Source organism: Mobula hypostoma, chromosome 3 (assembly GCF_963921235.1).
Source record: "Mobula hypostoma chromosome 3, sMobHyp1.1, whole genome shotgun sequence".
Lineage (NCBI taxonomy): Eukaryota > Metazoa > Chordata > Chondrichthyes > Myliobatiformes > Myliobatidae > Mobula > Mobula hypostoma.
Window position 1 is genome coordinate 134,220,157 of NC_086099.1, and position 19,176 is coordinate 134,239,332.

Consider the following 19,176-nt stretch of genomic DNA (forward strand, 5'->3'; position numbering starts at 1 on the left):
TAAGTAAAATAGTCATTAGTCACTCTAAACGGAGATTTCTTTAAGTGGGAACCTGCATGTTTAATGGAAAAAGTTCACTCTTAAAGTTCAGTTTATAACCAGAAAAACTACTAAACTGGGCAAGCAAAGTTAATACTGCCCGAATAGATTTTCCTGGGTTAGAAATATATAATAGTAGATCATTTGCATATAGTGATAATTTATGAGGCTCATTTCTACGGGTAATGCCAAGTATATTAGGGGAATCATGAATGGCAATAGCTAGCAGTTCCAAAGCAATAGCAAATAGTAGTGGACTAAGAGGACTGCCCTGCCTAGTACCACGGAATAGATGAAAAAGAGGTGATCTTTGATTGTTAGTAAATACTGAAGCCAAAGGGGTAAGATGTATCAGTTTAATCCAAGATATAAATATCGAACTAAAATTAAATTTCTCAAGCGTGTTAAATAAATATGTCCATTCAACTCTGTCAAAAGCTTTCTCAGCATCCAATGAAATAACACATTCTGAAATTTTGGGTGAAGGCGTATAAACAATATTCATTAATCTCCTAATATTAAAAAAAGAGTAACGATTTTTAATAAATCCAGTCTGATCAGCAGAAATAATTTGAGGTAATACATTCTGCAATCTCATTGCCAATAGTTTAGAAAAAATCTTAGAATCCACATTCAGCAAAGATATAGGCCTATAAGATGCACATTCAGTAGGGTCCTTATCTTTTTTAAGAATTAGGGAAATGGAAGCTCGATAAAAAGATTGTGGTAATTTACCTATAGATACTGCATCCCTAAAAACACTACATAGCCAAGGAGTCAGTGTAGTAGAGAAACATTTTAAAAATTCCACTGTAAATCCGTCTGGGCCAGGTGCTTTACCTGAGTTCATCGAAAAAATTGCGTTCTTTATTTCTTCTGCTGTAATAGGTACATCTAGTTTTGAACATTCATTAGATGATAAGTTTGGAATATTCAATTTCTTTAAAAATTCATACATTATAGTAGAGTCATCAGGAAATTCTGATTGATATAAGGAGGTATAGAATTCTTGAAAAGATTTATTAATCTCGTCATGGTCAACTGTTAAAGTGCCATCTTTTTACGAATCTTAAGAATCTGTCGTTTAACCGAGGCCGATTTCAATTGATTAGCTGAAAGTTTCCCAGTTTTATCACCATGTATTTAAAATTGACTCTTAGTTTTGGTTAATTGACTTTCAATTGAAGATGATAATAAGAGATTATGTTCCATTTGAAGTTCAATTCTCTGTTTATAAAGTTCCTGATTAGGAGCTATAGAATATTTCTTATCAACTTCTTTAATCTTGTCAACCAGTTTAAGTATTTCCATATTAGTTTGCTTTTTTAGTCCGACAGTACATGAAATAATTTGTCCACGAATATATGCTTTAAAAGTATCCCAGAGTGTCCCATTGGAAGTATCCTCTGTGGAATTCATTGTAAAGAAAAACTTAATCTGTTCCTCAATAAACCTAACAAAATCTGAATCTTGAAGCAAAGTGGTATTAAATCGCCATTGTCTAGAATTAATAAATGTATCCCTTAAGTTAATGAACAATTTCAACGGTGCATGGTCAGAAATAACAATAGAATCATATTCGCAACCAGTAACAAGAGGAATTAATTGAGAGTCGATTTTAAAAAAAATAGTCAGTTCTTGAATAGTGCTGATATATATGTGAAAAAAATTAGGGGTCTTTCTCATTTGGATGTAATAATTTCCAAATTTCTGAGATTCCAGAGTCGGTCATAAAAGAGTTAATAAGGGTGGCTGATTTGTTCGGAAGTACTTGATTAAACTTGGATCTATCCATCAAAGGATTTAAACAACAATTGAAATCTCCACCCATAATCAGCACATAGTCATTTAAGTTAGGAAGAGATGTGAAGAGATTCTTAAAAAAATCAGGAGAGTCAACATTTGGGGCATAAACATTAAGCATAGCAACTTTTTTGTTAAATAGCAAGCCAGTAATCAACAAAGATCTGCCATTAGAATCTGAAATCGTCTCATAGTGCAGAAATGAAATTGACGGATCTATAAAAATAGAAATGCCTTTTACTTTAACCTGTGAATTCAAGTGGTACTGTTGTCTCTTCCAGAATCTAAAAAAATGCTGATTATCCTCTTTCCGGACGTGAGTTTCTTGTACAAAAATAATATGATCATTTATCCTATGGAATACTTTAAAAATTTTCTTCCGTTTAATCAGGTGGTTTAAGCCATTTGTATTCCAAGAAACCAAATTGATAGTCTTATCCATCATAATAAGCTCGAGTATAAGGTATGTAAAGGGTTAACCAGAGTACGGACTTATGACCCCAGAAGAGGAAAAAAGGTCCAAAGAGGAACTGGAAGTTACGACATTTCAGACATTTTGGTAGTTTCAGGTCAGGCCGTTTAAAAAGCAAAAATGAAATAAAAATAAGAACAAAATACCACCCACCTCCCACAAAAACCTAGAAAAAAGCCAGACAGTGGCCAATGCTAAATCTAAAGCTAATCCTAACCCCACCTTTCCAGAAGGCAACCCAAAAGAAATATGTTTATCAAAAAAGATACCACCCATATTAAAAAGAAGTAAAAACTAGCTATAACAATAAGAAACATCTTACAACGTTTATAAGCATCAAATAGTTCCTTCCTACTCATATTTCGGAGAACATCAAACGTTAGATCGTACTACTATATTAATTTTTCATATATAAATGATCGGAAGTGACGTTAGAGACAGAGGATTCTGGGGAGAAGAAGAAAACAATCCATTTTAAAATATAATACTCCAGTAACATTTCAGAAAGAAAACAAGCATTAAAATTGTAACTAAATAACTTTCAAAAGGTATTAAGAGTAAGATATACAAGATCACTAACAGAAAAGCATAATATCATTTAACAATATAAAGCGAACCTACACCGCAAGATCAAGGGGAAAAAACCCTCGAACTATACAAATCAAAGACGAGAGAGAAAACGAAACGATACATTAATTAATCCTCCGCAGAGGGAGGCAGATCATTGAAATAACTTCGGGCTTCCATCGGATTTTTAAACAGGCTACGCGAGTTGTCCGGCATAACCACTGTCAGATGGGCTGGAAACAATAACGCTATTTTATAGCCCAGATGATAAAGTTCTGCCATCTGTGGTTTAAAAGCCATCCGTTTTTTCAGTACATCTTGGCTGTAGTCCTCAACAATTCTGAACTTGAATTCTTGAAATTTGATCATACCTTTCTTCCGAGCAGCTCGAATAACTCATTCCTTATCATGGACATAATGAAACCAAATAATGGTCGGTCTCGGTCTGGCCAAGTTCTCCGGATTAAAACGAAATGAACGATGTGCACGATCTATTAGTGGGGGCTCCTCCAATATATCGGTGCCAAACACATCCATAGGCAATTTAGAAAAATATTTGGTAGGATCTCCCGTCTCAGCATCTTCAGGAAAACCGATTATTCGCAAATTCTGTCGTCAGGAGTGATTTTCAAGATCGATAGTTTTAGCTTGATAACGTTCCAGTTGCTGAGTTACTGAAGTTAAACTTCCTTCAAGAGCTTCAATTTTTTTTTAATCTCTTTTGCGGCCATCTTCATTCTAGTTCCGAGATTCTGACTTGATGTTGATTAATTTCACGTCTGAATATTCTTGATTCTTCTTTCATCGACTTCAACACTTCTTCAATTGCAGTGAGTCTTCGATTAACTATCTTCTAGAAGTTTCTTCGTTAGTGCCATAGTTATCGGATCTTCCTTCGATGTTCCGGAATCACCATTTTTTTTCCCATTCCTGCTGGAACCTTTGCCTTCTTTAACTTCTCGTGCTCTGGTATTCATTTTCAGTAAGTAAAAGCCATAGTTCAATGATATAAATGCGATATAAATCGATTATTGTAGGTATAGATAAAGTGATTAAGAGTGGTTACAGGTAAGAGAGTAAAGGGTACGGAGTGATGCCAAAATACAGCTCACTCCATGGGTCCCCTGCTGGAAAGTCCATCTCCCTTCTGAGATAGGCAGACCCTCAGCCCCGGTGGTCTTGGCTGGACGTGCTGCGGCTCCGACTGTATTTCTTGGTCTCCCAATGTTCCCAACTCCAGCTGTGCTCCCGCTTGCTTTCAGACTCGCAGCTTCGCTCTGCCTCCTTCTCCCGCTCCTTGGCTTGTTCCTTGCGCTCTTCCTCCGGGTGTCATTATCAACTAAAACCCAGCTTCCCGATAAGATGTAGATTCATTAACCTCGTCGCCACTTTGTTGTGTATGTGGCCTGGTTACACATCAATGCTATTAATAAAAACGCTGGAGACTGGAGCTAAGGTTCATGGTTCTTTACCGGCAGAAACCGAACTCGGCACACACGTACAGATCAATATGCACCTAATAGCACATGCAACCACATGTTACTAATACATGAAGTGGTACCTTATTCTACTGTAGGCTATACGGTATACTCCCCTTTTAGAAAATATACCTTCACTCCTACCAAAGTGAATGACCATACACTTAGTTACTCTATATTACATTTGCCACTTCCTTGCTTATTCTCCCAATCTAAATCCTCCTGCAGACTCTGCTTTCTCACACTACCTACCCCTCTACCTACCTTTGTATTGTCTGCAAACTTGGCCAGAAAACCATCAATTCTATCATCTAAGTCATCAATATACAATTTGAAAAGAAGCGGCCCCAACACAGACTCCTGCGGAACACCACTAGTCACCAGCAACCAACCAGGAAAGTTCCCACTCCTTGCCTCCTACCAATCAGCCAATCTTCTTTCCATGTTAGTAACTTTTCTGTAATACCTTGGGCTCTTATCTTGGTAAATAGCCTTATGTGCAGCACCTTGTCAAAGGCCTTCTGAAAATCTAAGTAAACAACATTCACTGACTCTCCTTTGTCTATCCTGCCTGTTACTTCCTCAGATTTATCAGGCAACATTTCCCCTTAAGGAAACCATGCTGACTTCGGCCTATTTTATCATGCACCTCCAAATACCCTGAAACCTTATCCTTAATAATGGACTCCAAGATATTCTCTGAAGCCAGGCTAACAGGCCTATAATTTCTTTTTCTCCTGCCTCTCTCCTTTCTTAGAGAGGAGTGAAATTTACTATTTTGCAGTCCTCCAAACCATTCCAGAGTCTAGTGATTCTTGAAAGATTGCCTCTACAATCTGTTCAGCTATCGCTTTCAGAACCCCAGAGTCTATGTAGTCCATCTGGTTGGGGTGACTTATCTATCTTCAAAACTTGCAGCTTTCCAACCACCTTCTCAGTAATAGCAACTGCACTCACTTCTGCTCCCTGACATTCTTGGATTTCTGGCATACTGCTAGTGTCTTCCAGAGCGAAGACTTGACAAAAATACCTATGGCTGATGAACTTCTTTATCATTAATTTCTACCCTTCCAGCGTTATTTTCCATCGGGACAGTATCCACTCTTGCCTCCCTTTTACTCTTTATATCTCTGAAAAACACGTTTGGTATCCTTTTTTATATTATTGACTAGCTTACCTTCACATCTCAGCTTTTTTTCTCCTTATGTTTTTGTTTCAGTTTCTTTCTACTGGTTTTTAAAACCTACCCAATCCTCTAACTTCCCACTAATTTTTGCTATATTACAAGCATTCTCTTTTCCTTTAATGTTGCCTTCACTTCCTTTGTTACTATGGTTGCCTCATCCAACATTTAGAATAATTCTTTGTCTTTGGGATACATCTGTCCTGCGCCTTTGGAGTTGCCCCAGAAACTCCAACCATTGCAGTTCTGCCGTCATCCCTACTAGTGTCTCCTTCCAATTATCTTTGACCAGTTCTTCCCTCATGTCTCTGTAATTTCCTTTACTCCACTATCGTACTGATACAACATACTTTATCTTCTCCTCCTCAACCTGCAGGCTACGTTATATCATTACCTCCTAATGATCCTTTAGCTCCCCAATCAAATCTGGTTCATTACACAACACTCAATATAAAATTGACTTCCCCAAGTGAGCTCAACCACAAGCTGCTCTAAAAAACTAACCTATAGGCATTCTACAAATTCCTTCTCTTGGGATTCAGCACCAACCTGATTTTCCCAATCTCCCTGTATATTGAAATCCCCAACAACTGTGGTAACATTGCCATGTTTACATGATTTTTTTTAATCTCTGGTACTTGTATCCCACACCCTGGCTGTAGTTCCGAGGCTTGCATCACACTCCCACCAGGCTCTTTTTACCCTGGTAGTTTGTTAACTACCCACATCTTCTCATCCTACCTCACCTCTTTCCAAGGATTTAATTTCATTGTTTTACCAAATGAGCTACCCCACCCCCTCTGCATACCTGCCTATCCTTTTGATACAGTCTGTGTCCTTGGATGTTAAGCTGCCAACTATGATCTTCTTTCAGCCACGGCTCAGTGATGCCCTCAAAGTCATACCTGTTAATCTCTAAATGCGCTACAAGGTCATCTACCTTATTTGTACACTGCATACATTCAAAGAGTCTGAGTGAAGAAGGCAAATGCAATGTTAGCTTTCATTTCAAGCGGTCTAGAATACCAGAGCAGGGATGTGATGCTGAGGCTTTATAAGGCACTGGTGAGGTCTCACCTTGAGTATTGTGAACAGTTTTGGGCTCCTCATCTAAGAAAAGATGTGCTGGCATTGAAGAGGGTTCAGAGAAGGTTCAGAAAAATTTTCTGGGAATGAAAGTTATCATACAAGGTATGTTTGATAGCTCTGGGTCTGTACTCACTGGAATTTAGAAGGGTGAAGGGTGGATCTCATTGAAACTTTTCGACGGTTGAAAGGCCTATACAGAGTAGATGTGGAAAGGATGTTTCCCTGGTGGGGAGTCTAGGACAAGGACAGAGCCTCAGCATAGAGTGGTGTCCATTTAAAACAGATGTGAATTTATGGAATTTATTACCACAGACAGCAGTGGAGGCCAGGTTATTGGGTGTATTTAACGCAGAGCTTGATAGGTTGATTGGGCGTGGTATCAAAGGTTACGGGAAGCAGGCCAGTGAGTGGGGTAGAGGAGGGCAATAAAGTGATCAGCCAGGATTGAATGGTGGAGCAGACTCGATGGGCCAGTTGGCCTAATTCTGCCCCTATGTCTTATGGTCTGAAATATAACACCTTTAGTCCTCTATTGATCATGCTTTTTGATTTTGTCTCTATATTATACTTTAACTTATCCCACTGTCTGTTATCTGCCTGTCCTTCCTCACAGTCTCACAACACGTTGCATCTACTTGTATGCCAACTGCCCAATCCTCAGCCATATCACTGGGTGATTTCCATTTCCCTGCCATATTAGTTTAAAGCCTCCCCAACAGCTCTAGCTAGCAAACCTGCCCACAAGAACTTGGTTTCAGATGTGACCTGTCCTTTTTATACAGGTCATTACTTCCCCAGAAGAGGTCCCAATGATCCAGGAATCTGAAATCCTGCCTCCTGCACCAATTGCTCAGCCATGCATTCATCTGCCAAATCATCCTATTCTTACCCTCACTGGTGCATGGTATAGGCAGCAATCCAGAGATTATTACCCTGGAGGTCGTTCTTTTCAGTTCTCTATTTAACTCCCTATATTCTCTCTCCAGGATGTCCTCCTTTTGAATCCTCCATATTCTCCTACTCCATTAGATAATTTTAGTTTCAGCTATTTTGCGAACACTTTTGTGATAATGGTGAACGTATCAATTTGCAAAAGGCTTTTCTACAATGAGCTTTGACATATTAAAAGCTCATCTACTGCTAACAGCTAATCTTATATTGGGTTTTAGGACTGATAGAGAAAACAGTGGTGCGCATTTGTTTATAATCCAGAAATAAAAGATGAAAGCTCATAAATTGAAGCACAATTGAAAATATTTGATATCATTTAAACGTCACTTGGGGAACTGGGAATAATGGCAACAGACATGGAATATTTCTATACTGTCTACATTCATTTGTCATTCTATAGTTATCTTCATATTGTTGTTTTTCATGGTTTCTCCTCTCTTCTTCTGTTCTGTCCCATTTTCATGGATGTTTGTGTTTCCATTTTTCTCTCCTCTGTTTCTTTTTCATTGTGACTAGTCCATGCTGATTATGAACCATATCCTGTGGCAGGAGTATGCAATGACCATGGCAAGACCTATGCTCTGTATGCAATCACTGTTCGGAGGAGAAACCCAGATGGAAGTGAGGATGGTTGGAAGACTTATCGCCGCTACAGCGATTTCCATGACTTTCACATGCGGATAACTGAGCAGGTAAAAGTCCTGCCTGATAATTACTTTTGCTTTCTTCAGTCAGTGTATTTTTGATTCCACCATCCCATCTGCACTTATGTAATGAGATCACCAATTATGTAATATAGAAGTTTAAAGGAACCAGCTTCCCGGCCCCCCCCCCCCAATTCCACTAAGCAATTATAGATTACTATTGAAGAATTGATGAATTTTGGTCACCCTATTGTATGTGCATCTCTTTCAGAGTCATCCTACCAAACAGTTTTTTTTCTTTCTATTTGTATGTTGCTGTCTGCTGCACCTGACTGAACTGAGCCACAGAGAAGTTGTATCTGGGACTATTAAGGACAGTAGCTTTTTCTAAGGAAAATAATTTTCACCTCTCCTGACAGTGGTTTGTACTTATTGAAAACAAAAACAATAAACTTCAGTTTCAATGGCTGTAATCATGTACTTTATCATTTTGAATACAAAGAAGGTTATTTAGCAGAAATACATGTTTACAATGGTAGCATGTCTGCTTTGAATATTCAATTCTGTTGGCTAGTCCAAAAGCTTTTGTTGGTGTTCAGTGATACGCTATTAATGATATGTTAATGAAGGAGATGGTTACTTAAAGCCATCCCTGAATGCATTCTGAAGTTTTCATTAACTGTGGTGGTGGCATCCGTTAGTCTCGTGAGACCATGGATCTGCACCTGGAATGGTTTCCAGGGCACAGGCCTGGGCAAGGTTGTATGGAAGACCGGCAGTTGCCTCTGCTGCAAGTCTCTCCTCTCCACGACACCGACGTTGTCCAAGGGAAGGGCAAGGGCCGATACAGCTTGGCACCAGTGTCGTCGCAGGAGTTGCCAGAACAAGATTGAAGGCAATGTCGGACTGCCTTAGGGCCTCCAGCTCCAGATTTGTCCTCAGGATTTACTCCCAAAGCCTTTCCCATGAGTGGGTATGGCCGCAAGGCAGCGGAGGTTTGAAATCAGAGTTTTCCCTCTCTTAGATGGACTAACGAGCTTCATCTACCCGAAGCACTGGTTTTAAGGCGCCAGGACCACCTTCGCCCCTTCTCCTGTTAGTAGAAACAGTTCCATCGGGCTTAAAGGCTAAGCCAGACGAGAAGGCCAGGAGTTGTACTTGGTTGTCAGAGGCTATTTGAGGCGCATGCCGTGAGGAGCACTTTTAGGTAGTGGGAGCTTGTCCCCACTACCACTCCTTGGCTTGACAACCTTGGAACCATTCACTAACTACCATTTAACCATTGTCGACTCCTGCTGCATTGTTTCAATGGGACAGAATCAGAATGTCTCATACCCCGTGATTGGTTTCAATAACCTTAAGGTATAAGTTGAAGTTAAATTGTGAACAGATTTTATTTCCTGAAGATGGGTTCAGCAGACCCGTGTGTCCTCATTTTAATTAGTATCTGATATCCATAATTTTATAACTCTGGAAAAATTCTTGGCATTCCTTCATGATGGCCTCAAGTTAGAAAAGTTAGAAAACGTTAAGGAGATCTGATTATGTAAATCAGCAGAAGTGCTCCAGAGATGAGGACTAGGGAGATGGTATCTGCTGTAAAGTTGTTTCGGCAGCAGGCAAATTTCAGTGGGTTGAGGTTATCTGGAAAGTTGGAGTTGTTGCATGACATGACCAGCTACTTGAGGCAATTCATGATGGTAGATGCCAGAGCCACTGGGCAGTAGTCATTGAGGTACATTATCTTGTTTTTCTTGTTTACTGGGATTATAGTGGCCGCCTTAAAGCAGGAGTGAACCGTGGCCTTGAAGCGGAGTGAGATTAGAGATGTCTACTAATGCCCTTGCCAACTGATCTAAGGACACAGCCAGAGATACTATCCTCACCAAAACCCAATAAAAGAGGAAAATAATATTTACCAACTTTTGTTTCTGGCTCCCCGAACAAACAAATAATGACCTCTTTTAGACTTCCTATCTGGTTAGTTTTGTCAATCTTAGCAGTTCTTGGTCACCTGTCTCACTTCTTTACTGAATGATCTTAATAAATTACACATCTTTGGAATCCTGCAGTTTGTTAACCATGTTCACAATTAACGTTTCTGTGGTTAGCTTCAAAGAAAATCACAAACTGTGCCAGATTAAGATCTAGGGTATATTTTGCTGTTGCTGTTGCAGTTTCCCTAGGCTTAAGTTCATATTTTAATCAGATTTGAGGTGTGGGGACTGTACACTATCCAGCTGGTATATGAGGTGAGGTTCTGTACCCTATCCAGGTGGTATATGAATGTGGGACTGTACACTGTCGGTGTGGTATATGAAGTGTGGGACTATACACTATCCGGGTGGTATATGAGGTGTGGCACTGTACACTGTCCAGGTGGTATATGAGGTGTGGCACTGTACACTGTCCAGGTGGTATATGAGGTGTAGCACTGTACACTGTCCAGGTGGTATATGAGGTGTGGCACTGTACACTGTCCAGGTGGTATATGAGGTGAGGGACAGTACACTGTCGGGGTGGTATATGAGGTGTGGGACTGTACACTATCCAGGTGGTAAATGAGGTGTGGGACTGTACACTATCCAGGTGGTAAATGAGGTGTGGCACTGTACACTATCCAGGTGGTATATGAGGTGTGGCACTGTACACTATCCAGGTGGTATGAGGTGTGGCACTGTACACTATGCAGGTGGTATATGAGGTGTGGCACTGTACACTATCCAGGTGGTATATGAGGTGTGGCACTGTACACTATCCAGGTGGTATATGAGGTGTGGCACTGTACACTATCCAGGTGGTATGAGGTGTGGCACTGTACACTATGCAGGTGGTATATGAGGTGTGGCACTGTACACTATCCAGGTGGTATATGAGGTGTGGCACTGTACACTGTCCGGGTGGTATATGAGGTGTGGCACTGTACACTATCCGGGTGGTATATGAGGTGAGGGACAGTACACTATCCAGGTGGGATATGAGGTGACGGACTGTACACTATCGGGGTGGTATATGAAGTGTGTTACTGTACACTATCCTGGTGGTATATGAAGTGTGTTACTGTACACTATCCAGGTGGTATATGAGGTTACTTGAATTTCTTGATTCTAGCATTAACTTTATTTGCAAATCTTGAAAAGGTTGTCTGTCACCACTAACACACATCAAAGTTGCTGGTGAACGCAGCAGGCCAGGCAGCATCTCTAGGAAGAGGTACAGTCGACGTTTCAGGCCGAGACCCTTCGTTAGGACCAACTGAAGGAAGAGTTAGTAAGAGATTTGAGAGGAGGAGGGGGAGATCCAAAATGATAGGAGAAGACAGGAGGGGGAGGGATGGAGCCAAGAGCTGGACAGGTGTTTGGCAAAGGGGATATGAGAGGATCATGGGACAGGAGGTCCGGGGAGAAAGACAAAGGGCGGGGGGGAACCCAGAGGATGGACAAGGGGTATAGTCAGAGGGACAGAGGGAGAAAAAGGAGAGTGAGAGAAAGAATGTGTGTATAAAAATAAATAACGGATGGGGTACGAGGGGGAGGTGGGGCATTAGCGGAAGTTAGAGAAGTCAATGTTCATGCCATCAGGTTGGAGGCTACCCAGATGGAATATAAGGTGTTGTTCCTCCAACCTGAGTGTGGCTTCATCTTTACAGTAGAGGAGGCCGTGGATAGACATGTCAGAATGGGAATGGGATGTGGAATTAAAATGTGTGGCCACTGGGAGATCCTGCTTTCTCTGGCGGACAGAGCGTAGGTGTTCTGCAAAGCTGTCTCCCAGTCTGCGTCGGGTCTCGCCAATATATAGAAGGCCACATCGGGAGCACTGGACGCAGTATATCACTCCAGCTGACTCACAGGTGAAGTGTCGCCTCACCTGGAAGGACTGTCTGGGGCCCTGAATGGTGGTAAGGACGTCACTCTTCCTTCAGTTAGTCCTGACGAAGGGTCTCAGCCTGAAACGTTGTCCAGCTCTTGGCTCCCTCCCTCCCCCTCCTGTCTTCTCCTATCATTTTGGATCTACCCCTCCCCCTCCCACTTTCAGATCTCTTACTAACTCTTCCTTCAGTTAGTCCAGTCGACTGTACCTCTTCCTAGAGATGCTGCCTGGCCTGCTGCGTTCACCAGCAACTTTGATATGTGTTGCTTGAATTTCCAGCATCTGCAGAATTCCTGTTGTCTGTCACCACTTCTGTTTTCTACTGGAAATTTCAGAGATTTAAAGTTTGTCTTATTTGTTCTGAGTGTGCTTGCCAGATGGTGCCTATACCTCACAAGTTAATATGAATTTCACCTGCTTTGATTGGTATACACATTAATCATTTAGCTTTTAACTGGGGATTCTGGTTGAAGTTCTGGTTAGAAGTTTAGGTTCAAAAATTCACGATTTCTGTTATTAAAATCCATTTACTACCTGTGATCAGAATATCTATGGTTGCCGTTAAATTACTCCTTATTGAATGTTCAATTATGTTTCTTATTCCAAAACAAATTTGTTTTTCATTTTTATCTTTTATCTTTACTGTTAGAACACAGAAGGTGGCCCTTTGACTATGTCCAAACTGACCTGCTCTCCCACAGATGCTGAAATGATAAATTGTTTTGTTATGTTAGCAGTGTAGGGGTTTAAATTTAGGTATTAAAGATTTTCTCTCTTCCTTTGTAATGACGGGCTACCTGAAGACCTATGCTATTCAACTGGTTGGAGTGTTCACTGATATCTTGAACCTCTTGCTTTGTCAGTAAGAGGTACCAACCGACTTCAATTATTCCAGTTCCCAAGAACGTGGTAAACTGCCTTAATGATTATCGTCAAGTTGCACTTACATCCACTCTGATAAAGTGCTTTGAAAGGTTGATGATGAAGCACATCAACTCCTTCCTGAGGAGCAACTTGGATCCACTCTAAATTTGCCTGCCATCACAACAGGTCCACGGCAGATACCATATCATTGGCTCTTCACTCAATCCTGGAACGTCTAGACAGTAAAGATGCATACATCAGGATGCTCTACATAGCTTTTCTCAACCTTTTTGCCCTGGAGGAACCCCTGCGTAAAAAAAGTTATTATATCTACAGCTCATGGTATATGTATGTGATCAGTAAATTGTAGATATAATCAAAAATAGTTGTCAGTGCTTTTTTGAGTAGAGAATGAATTTTGAGGCAACCTTTTTTGAAAAAAACAGTTTAGCTTAGCTTCCCTTTCTTGAAATTAATCTCTTCCTTTCTCTTTCATAAATTTTAAAAACTCATAAGGCAAGCATAATAAATTTCTGTTAAATAACTGGCTTAAGCCAAAATGGGATTTAATTTTTCTAAAGGTAGGCTGGGCAGATTGATTTTAAATATTTACAATATGCAAATTTATTGACAATGTTGAATAGTAAAGCAACTAAAAACCATAACCCAAAGCAATATGAATAAAAATATGACCTAAGACACAATTTCATATGCTCTTCATCAGCCTACCATCCTCCCCTCTATGCAATACAGTGCTTACCAATTATCAACGGCCTCCCCTATCTCACTTCAAAATCTCAAAATGGACTCAACCAAATAAACACGACCCCACTGCAATACTGGGCTGAGAGACTACTAATGAGATTGCTAATGGGGCTGCTCGGTCTCTGCCTACCACTGCCAGAATTACACCACACATTGCGCAACTTTTTTTTTAAGAAAAAGATATCTTTCTTTAAATATCTGTCACGAAAACCCAGCGACTCACAAAACACTATAGTTCTACAGAACCCTAGTTGAGAAACCCTGCTGTACACTGACAACAGCTCTGCACTCAGCACTATCATCCCCTCAAACCTAATCATGAAGCTACAAGACTGTGGCCTTGGTAACTCATTGTGTAATTGGATCTTTGATTTCCTTACTTGCAGACTCCAATCAGTTTGAATTAGCAACACCATCTCCTCCACAATCACCATTAGCATAGGTAAACCATTAGGCTGTGTGCTTGGCCCCTACTGTACAGCTCCAGTGCCATATTTAAGTTTGCTGACGACACTACTGTTGGCTGAATCGAAAGGGGAGATTGAATCCCTCCTCCTGCACGTTAAAAAAAAAGGACAGAACTGGCACATCCACCCCCAAATCCCTCTCAACACACAAAATAACAAACAAAAATAGAGCAAGCACATCGATCCCACAAATACCTCCTCCCGCCAGAAAGACGAACAAAATCAGAGCAGGCACCTCGACCCCCAAGAATCTCCCCTCCGGCACAAAAGACTGAATAAAACAGAGCAGGCACATCGACCACACAAATACTTCCTTCCGCACAAAAAAAAACAAACAAAAATAGAACAGGCACTTCAACCCCGCCCCCCCAAATCCCTCCTCCTGTACAAAAAAAAACAAACAAAACTGAATAAGCACTTCAACCCACAAATCCTTCCTCCTGCACAAAAACTGAAGAAAAGGGAACAGTCACATTGACCCCCTAAGTGCCCCTCCCTGCACAAAGAAACAAAGATCAAGCGAAAAACATAATATTAAAAAAATTATTAGATGGAAAAAAATGTCTATAGTCTGCATCCAAAACGCAGAAAACCTGGGACACACACTCTCTGGATCCACCACCACCCTCTCTAGCAGATTGATCAAAAAACAGGCAGCCGGCACTCACCCAACACACTTGCCTTGATTCTTTAATCGGTGAAATGGAGTCAAACAAAGGCTTGCCACCCCTGTCCTGAAGCCTTGTTGCCACAAAGTTCGCGTGCACTGCTTCTGTCTCCCGGAATCCTCTGAGACTTTAGAGCACTGAAGCATCAAAATGATCTTCAATCTTCTGCATTTGCCTTGATCTCCCTCATCACTTTAATTGGTGAAATGGAGTCGAACATCAGCTCGAACCCTTCTCGCCACATGGTTCCCGCATGCTACCTCTGCCTCCAGGAATCTTCTCAGAGACTGCAGAGCACTGGAACACCTAAAATACATTCAAACAGCAATCACAGGCTCCAGCAAGACAAAACAAATCACATCGAAGACAAAAAAATGAATGTAAAAGACATAAAAGGAGTGAAATGTATGGTTTCATGATCTGTCCGGAATATGTTGACTAAAGGAGTGTTGTATGCAGGCGGCATCTAGACTGGAAGCAGTCTCAGTCTGTTATTGACTACAAGAGGAAGAAATTGGAGGTCCATGAGCAAGTCTTCATCAGGAGATTAACTTTCTCGGTGTTATTGTATCAGAGGATCTGTCCTGGGTCCAGCACGTAAGTGCCATTACAAAGATGGCACAGCAGTGCCTCTACTGTCTTAGAAGTTTGCGCAGATTCAGCATGTCATCTAAATCTTTGACAAACTTCTATAGATGCGCAATGGAGAGTATACTGACTGATTGCATCACAACCTGATATGGAAACACCAATACCCTTGAAAAGAAAACCCGACAAAAAGTAGTGGATACAACTTTCACAGGTAAAGTCCTCTCCGCCATTGAGCATATTTACAAGTAACGCTGTTGCAGGAAGCAGCATCCATTATCAAAGACCCTTGTCATCCAAACCATGCTGTTTTCTCACTGCTACCATCAGGACTGAGGTTTGGGAATCTCAAGGCCCACATCACCCTGTTCAGGAACAGCTGTTACCCCTCAATCATCAGGCTCTTGAACCAGAGTTCACTCACCCCAACACTGAACTGATTCTATAACTTATGGATTTACTTTTATGGACTCTATAACTCATATTCTTGACATTTATTGTTTTGTTTACTTTTTTTGTATTTGCATAATTTGTCTTCTGCAGATTGGTTGTTTGTCTTTGTGTATGTTTATTCATTGATTCTATTGCATTTCTTTATATTAACTGTGAATGTCCACAAGAAAATGAATCTCATGGTAGTATATGGTTAAATATATGCAGTTCATACTTTTGCATTTTAGTTGATTTGTATATCTGCCAGACAAGAAATTGGAGACTCAAGAGAATTGGTGCATCTTATGACAACTTTTTGGCCACTTTTGTCATATTCAGTGCTAGACTGCTCTGAAGATGACCGAAATGGCAACTTAAAAATGTGGACCATTCTGACTTTGATCAAAGTCAGTTTTTGGATTTTGGTGTTGAGTTGTTTAAAAGTTGACTGTCCTCCACAGTTGAACTCACTATCGCTGCTCAAGGCGCTGTCTTAAAAATATTGCTCTTTCTACTTGATCTAGGATTTATTTTTCCACCATCTCTACTTCAACTTTTGGGGATACTTATGGGCTGCTGCTGTAACTGCAGCTTGCTCAAATACAGTAGCCTCAAAATTTTAAGCTCCTCTAGATGCTTGTTCACATCAGTAGAAAATGTTTCCCACATTTGCCCCATTCATAACTTAAGTATCTCTTTGGTTGCCCTATTATTTTATCTTTCCTGAGAAAAAGTATCAGCACTTTTTCAAAAGAAATTACCTTTCCTGCATTCCCTAGTGGTATAATGCTTTATTTTCCCTTTTCAGGAAGTCCCAAAGTGGTTTGCCGCCAGTTTTGAATTATTGTTAATATTCTATTCTGTGATGAATTGGGGCATGCATCCTCAAACAGTGATCTGACTTTGACATGTCTTATTCAACGTTGCTCAAAGCATAACTAATGCTTTCTCACTATTTGGCTAGGACTAGGGATAACTCATCCAATACAAGATGGAAGCTTTAGTCTAAGATTTGATATCGCTCATCCACTTGCAATTGCCACTAGTGATTCCATTCACTAGTCATTTTCTTTAATCTTTTGCTCCAAATGTGCCAGAATGCTGATTTTTCTCTTCTAATCATGGAAAGGACATACACTGAAGATTTCAAGCTATCTTTACTGTTAGAGAAACAAGTTCAGTTGCTTCTTATTGTATTTTGTTTTCATTGTTTACTTTTTTTTTATTGACAATCTAGCATGGGTCCAATTGTTAGTAAGCATGGTTGAATTAAGTGCATAAAGGATTGGAATTAACTTGAGAACAGAAGGTCTATTGAATAGTTAATAAATAAAAGTAAGACCATAAGACATGTGAGCTGAATTAGGCTATTTGAACTGTCGAGTCATCTCCGCCATTCCATCATGGCTGATTTACTGTCCCTTTCAATGCCATTCTCTTGCCTTCTTCCAGTAACCTTTGACACCTTGACTAATCAAGAACCTATCAATTCTCTCTTTAAATATACTCAATGACTTGGCCTCCACAGTTATCTGTGGCAATTAATACATAGATTCACCACCCTCTAGCTAATGAAAATCCCTCTCATCTGCATTGTAAATAGATGTCCCTCTATTCTGAGGCTGATTCTAGATTCCCCCACTATGGGGAAACGTCCTCTCCTCATTCACTCTATCTAGTGGTTTCAATATTCAATAGGTTTCGGTGAGATGACTCCTCCCCCCCCCCCCAATTCTTTCAAACTCCAGCGAATACAGGCCCAGAGTCACCAAACACTCCTCATACGTTAACCCTTTCGTTCCCGGAATCATTCTTGTGAACCTTCTCTGGACCTTCTCCACCGCCAGCACATATTTTCTTAGATAAGGAACACAAGCATTTGTATTTAGTCTCAAGAGGCAAAACTAAATTAATGTGTACTTGTATATGAGTTACTGTGTTTTAAAATACTTGATACTTTTGTCCCCCAGTATTTCTCGAGCAGGTTACAAAAAGCATTTGTATCTAAAACTTGTTTGTATATGTAAAGCTTGAATTTGGTCAGTATTGTTTCATTGAGGTTGTGCACAGCTAAATATTTAATAGATTATGACACACTCACATAACTGTTACCCATTATGAATGAATTATTAAAAAGATCAACATTGATTTGGTTTTCAATGTTTTTTATTTTAATTACCATGCTGTTACATACTGTATATCTTTCTCTGATCCTTTTAGGATTAATATGGTTGACTTTTTTTATTTGTATTAAATGTTATCCTTGTATTTCAGCAAAGATCAGCTGCAGAATTATTTGTATCAATTCAATAATCAGCACATAAGGACAAAAAGTAAATATGCTATCGGTGGCTACATGAGCCAAGTATTAGAAGTTGGATTAATACAGAAGGGGGAGCCTACTGGTCAACATAGATATGGCAAGCAGAATGGCCTGTTTCCATGCTCTTTGACCTTTGTTCTTTGAGCTAATTGCACCAAGTATCTTGGTTTTAGTGCTTTCTACACGTTGTATGTATTCTGGGTTTGACATTAATTTGTGATTTTAATATCAGATTAACAGACAGACAGTGTGACAGCTCAAGTAGTTGCAATCCAAAGTCAAGTTTATTGTCATATGCACAAGTGCATTTGTGCACTGGTGCAATGAAAAACTTGTTGCAACAGCAACAAAAGCACATAAACATTGGTTATACATAATTTTTAAAACACAATTAAGTGTTTTTTTAAGAAAAATCACAAAGTCAATTTTAGTGCAACGTGGTCACAGTGTTGCTAAACTGTAGTGATTTGTGTTTTGCCAGTTGGTTCCAGAACAGAGTGGTTGAAGGGATGTAGCTGCTATTGAACCTGGCTGCGTGGGATTTCAAATACCTGTACATGCCACACGGTAGCTGTGAAAATATGACATGGCTCAAATGGAGGGGATCTTTGATAGATTGTGCTGCCTTGAGGCAATGCCTCCTGTAGACAATACCATTTATGGGGTAGGATGTGTCGGAGGTTTTTGGATGGAGCCCACTACTCTCTACACCTCATGTATGTTTGGATTTTCAGAAGGCCGTTGACAAGGTGCTGCACGTGAGGCTGCTAAACAAGATAAGAGCCCATGGTATTGCAGCAAAGATACTAGCATGGATAGAAGATTGGCTGACTGGCAGGAGGCAAAGAGTGGGAATAAGGGGGCATTCACTGATTGGCTGCTGGTGACTTGTGTTCTGCATGGGTTGGTATTGGGATTGCTTCGTTTCACTTTGGGTGTCAATGATGTGCATGATGGAATTTGATGCCTT

General features: G+C 40.3%; 1 protein-coding gene across 5 annotated transcripts in view; it reads left to right on the forward strand.

Annotated features, from left to right (window-relative positions):
- snx13 (sorting nexin 13) overlaps nucleotides 1-19,176 on the forward strand; it is a 207,771-nt gene that overhangs the window by 175,886 nt on the left and 12,709 nt on the right. For 3 of the 5 annotated variants that reach the window (XM_063043758.1, XM_063043761.1, XM_063043760.1), the window contains one exon: nucleotides 8,099-8,274. In XM_063043758.1, the coding sequence (XP_062899828.1) occupies nucleotides 8,099-8,274 (176 nt within the window). Of the gene's footprint in view, nucleotides 1-8,098; nucleotides 8,275-8,497; nucleotides 11,408-19,176 lie in introns of those variants that run through there. The other 2 variants (XM_063043762.1, XM_063043759.1) reach the window with 2 other exon arrangements.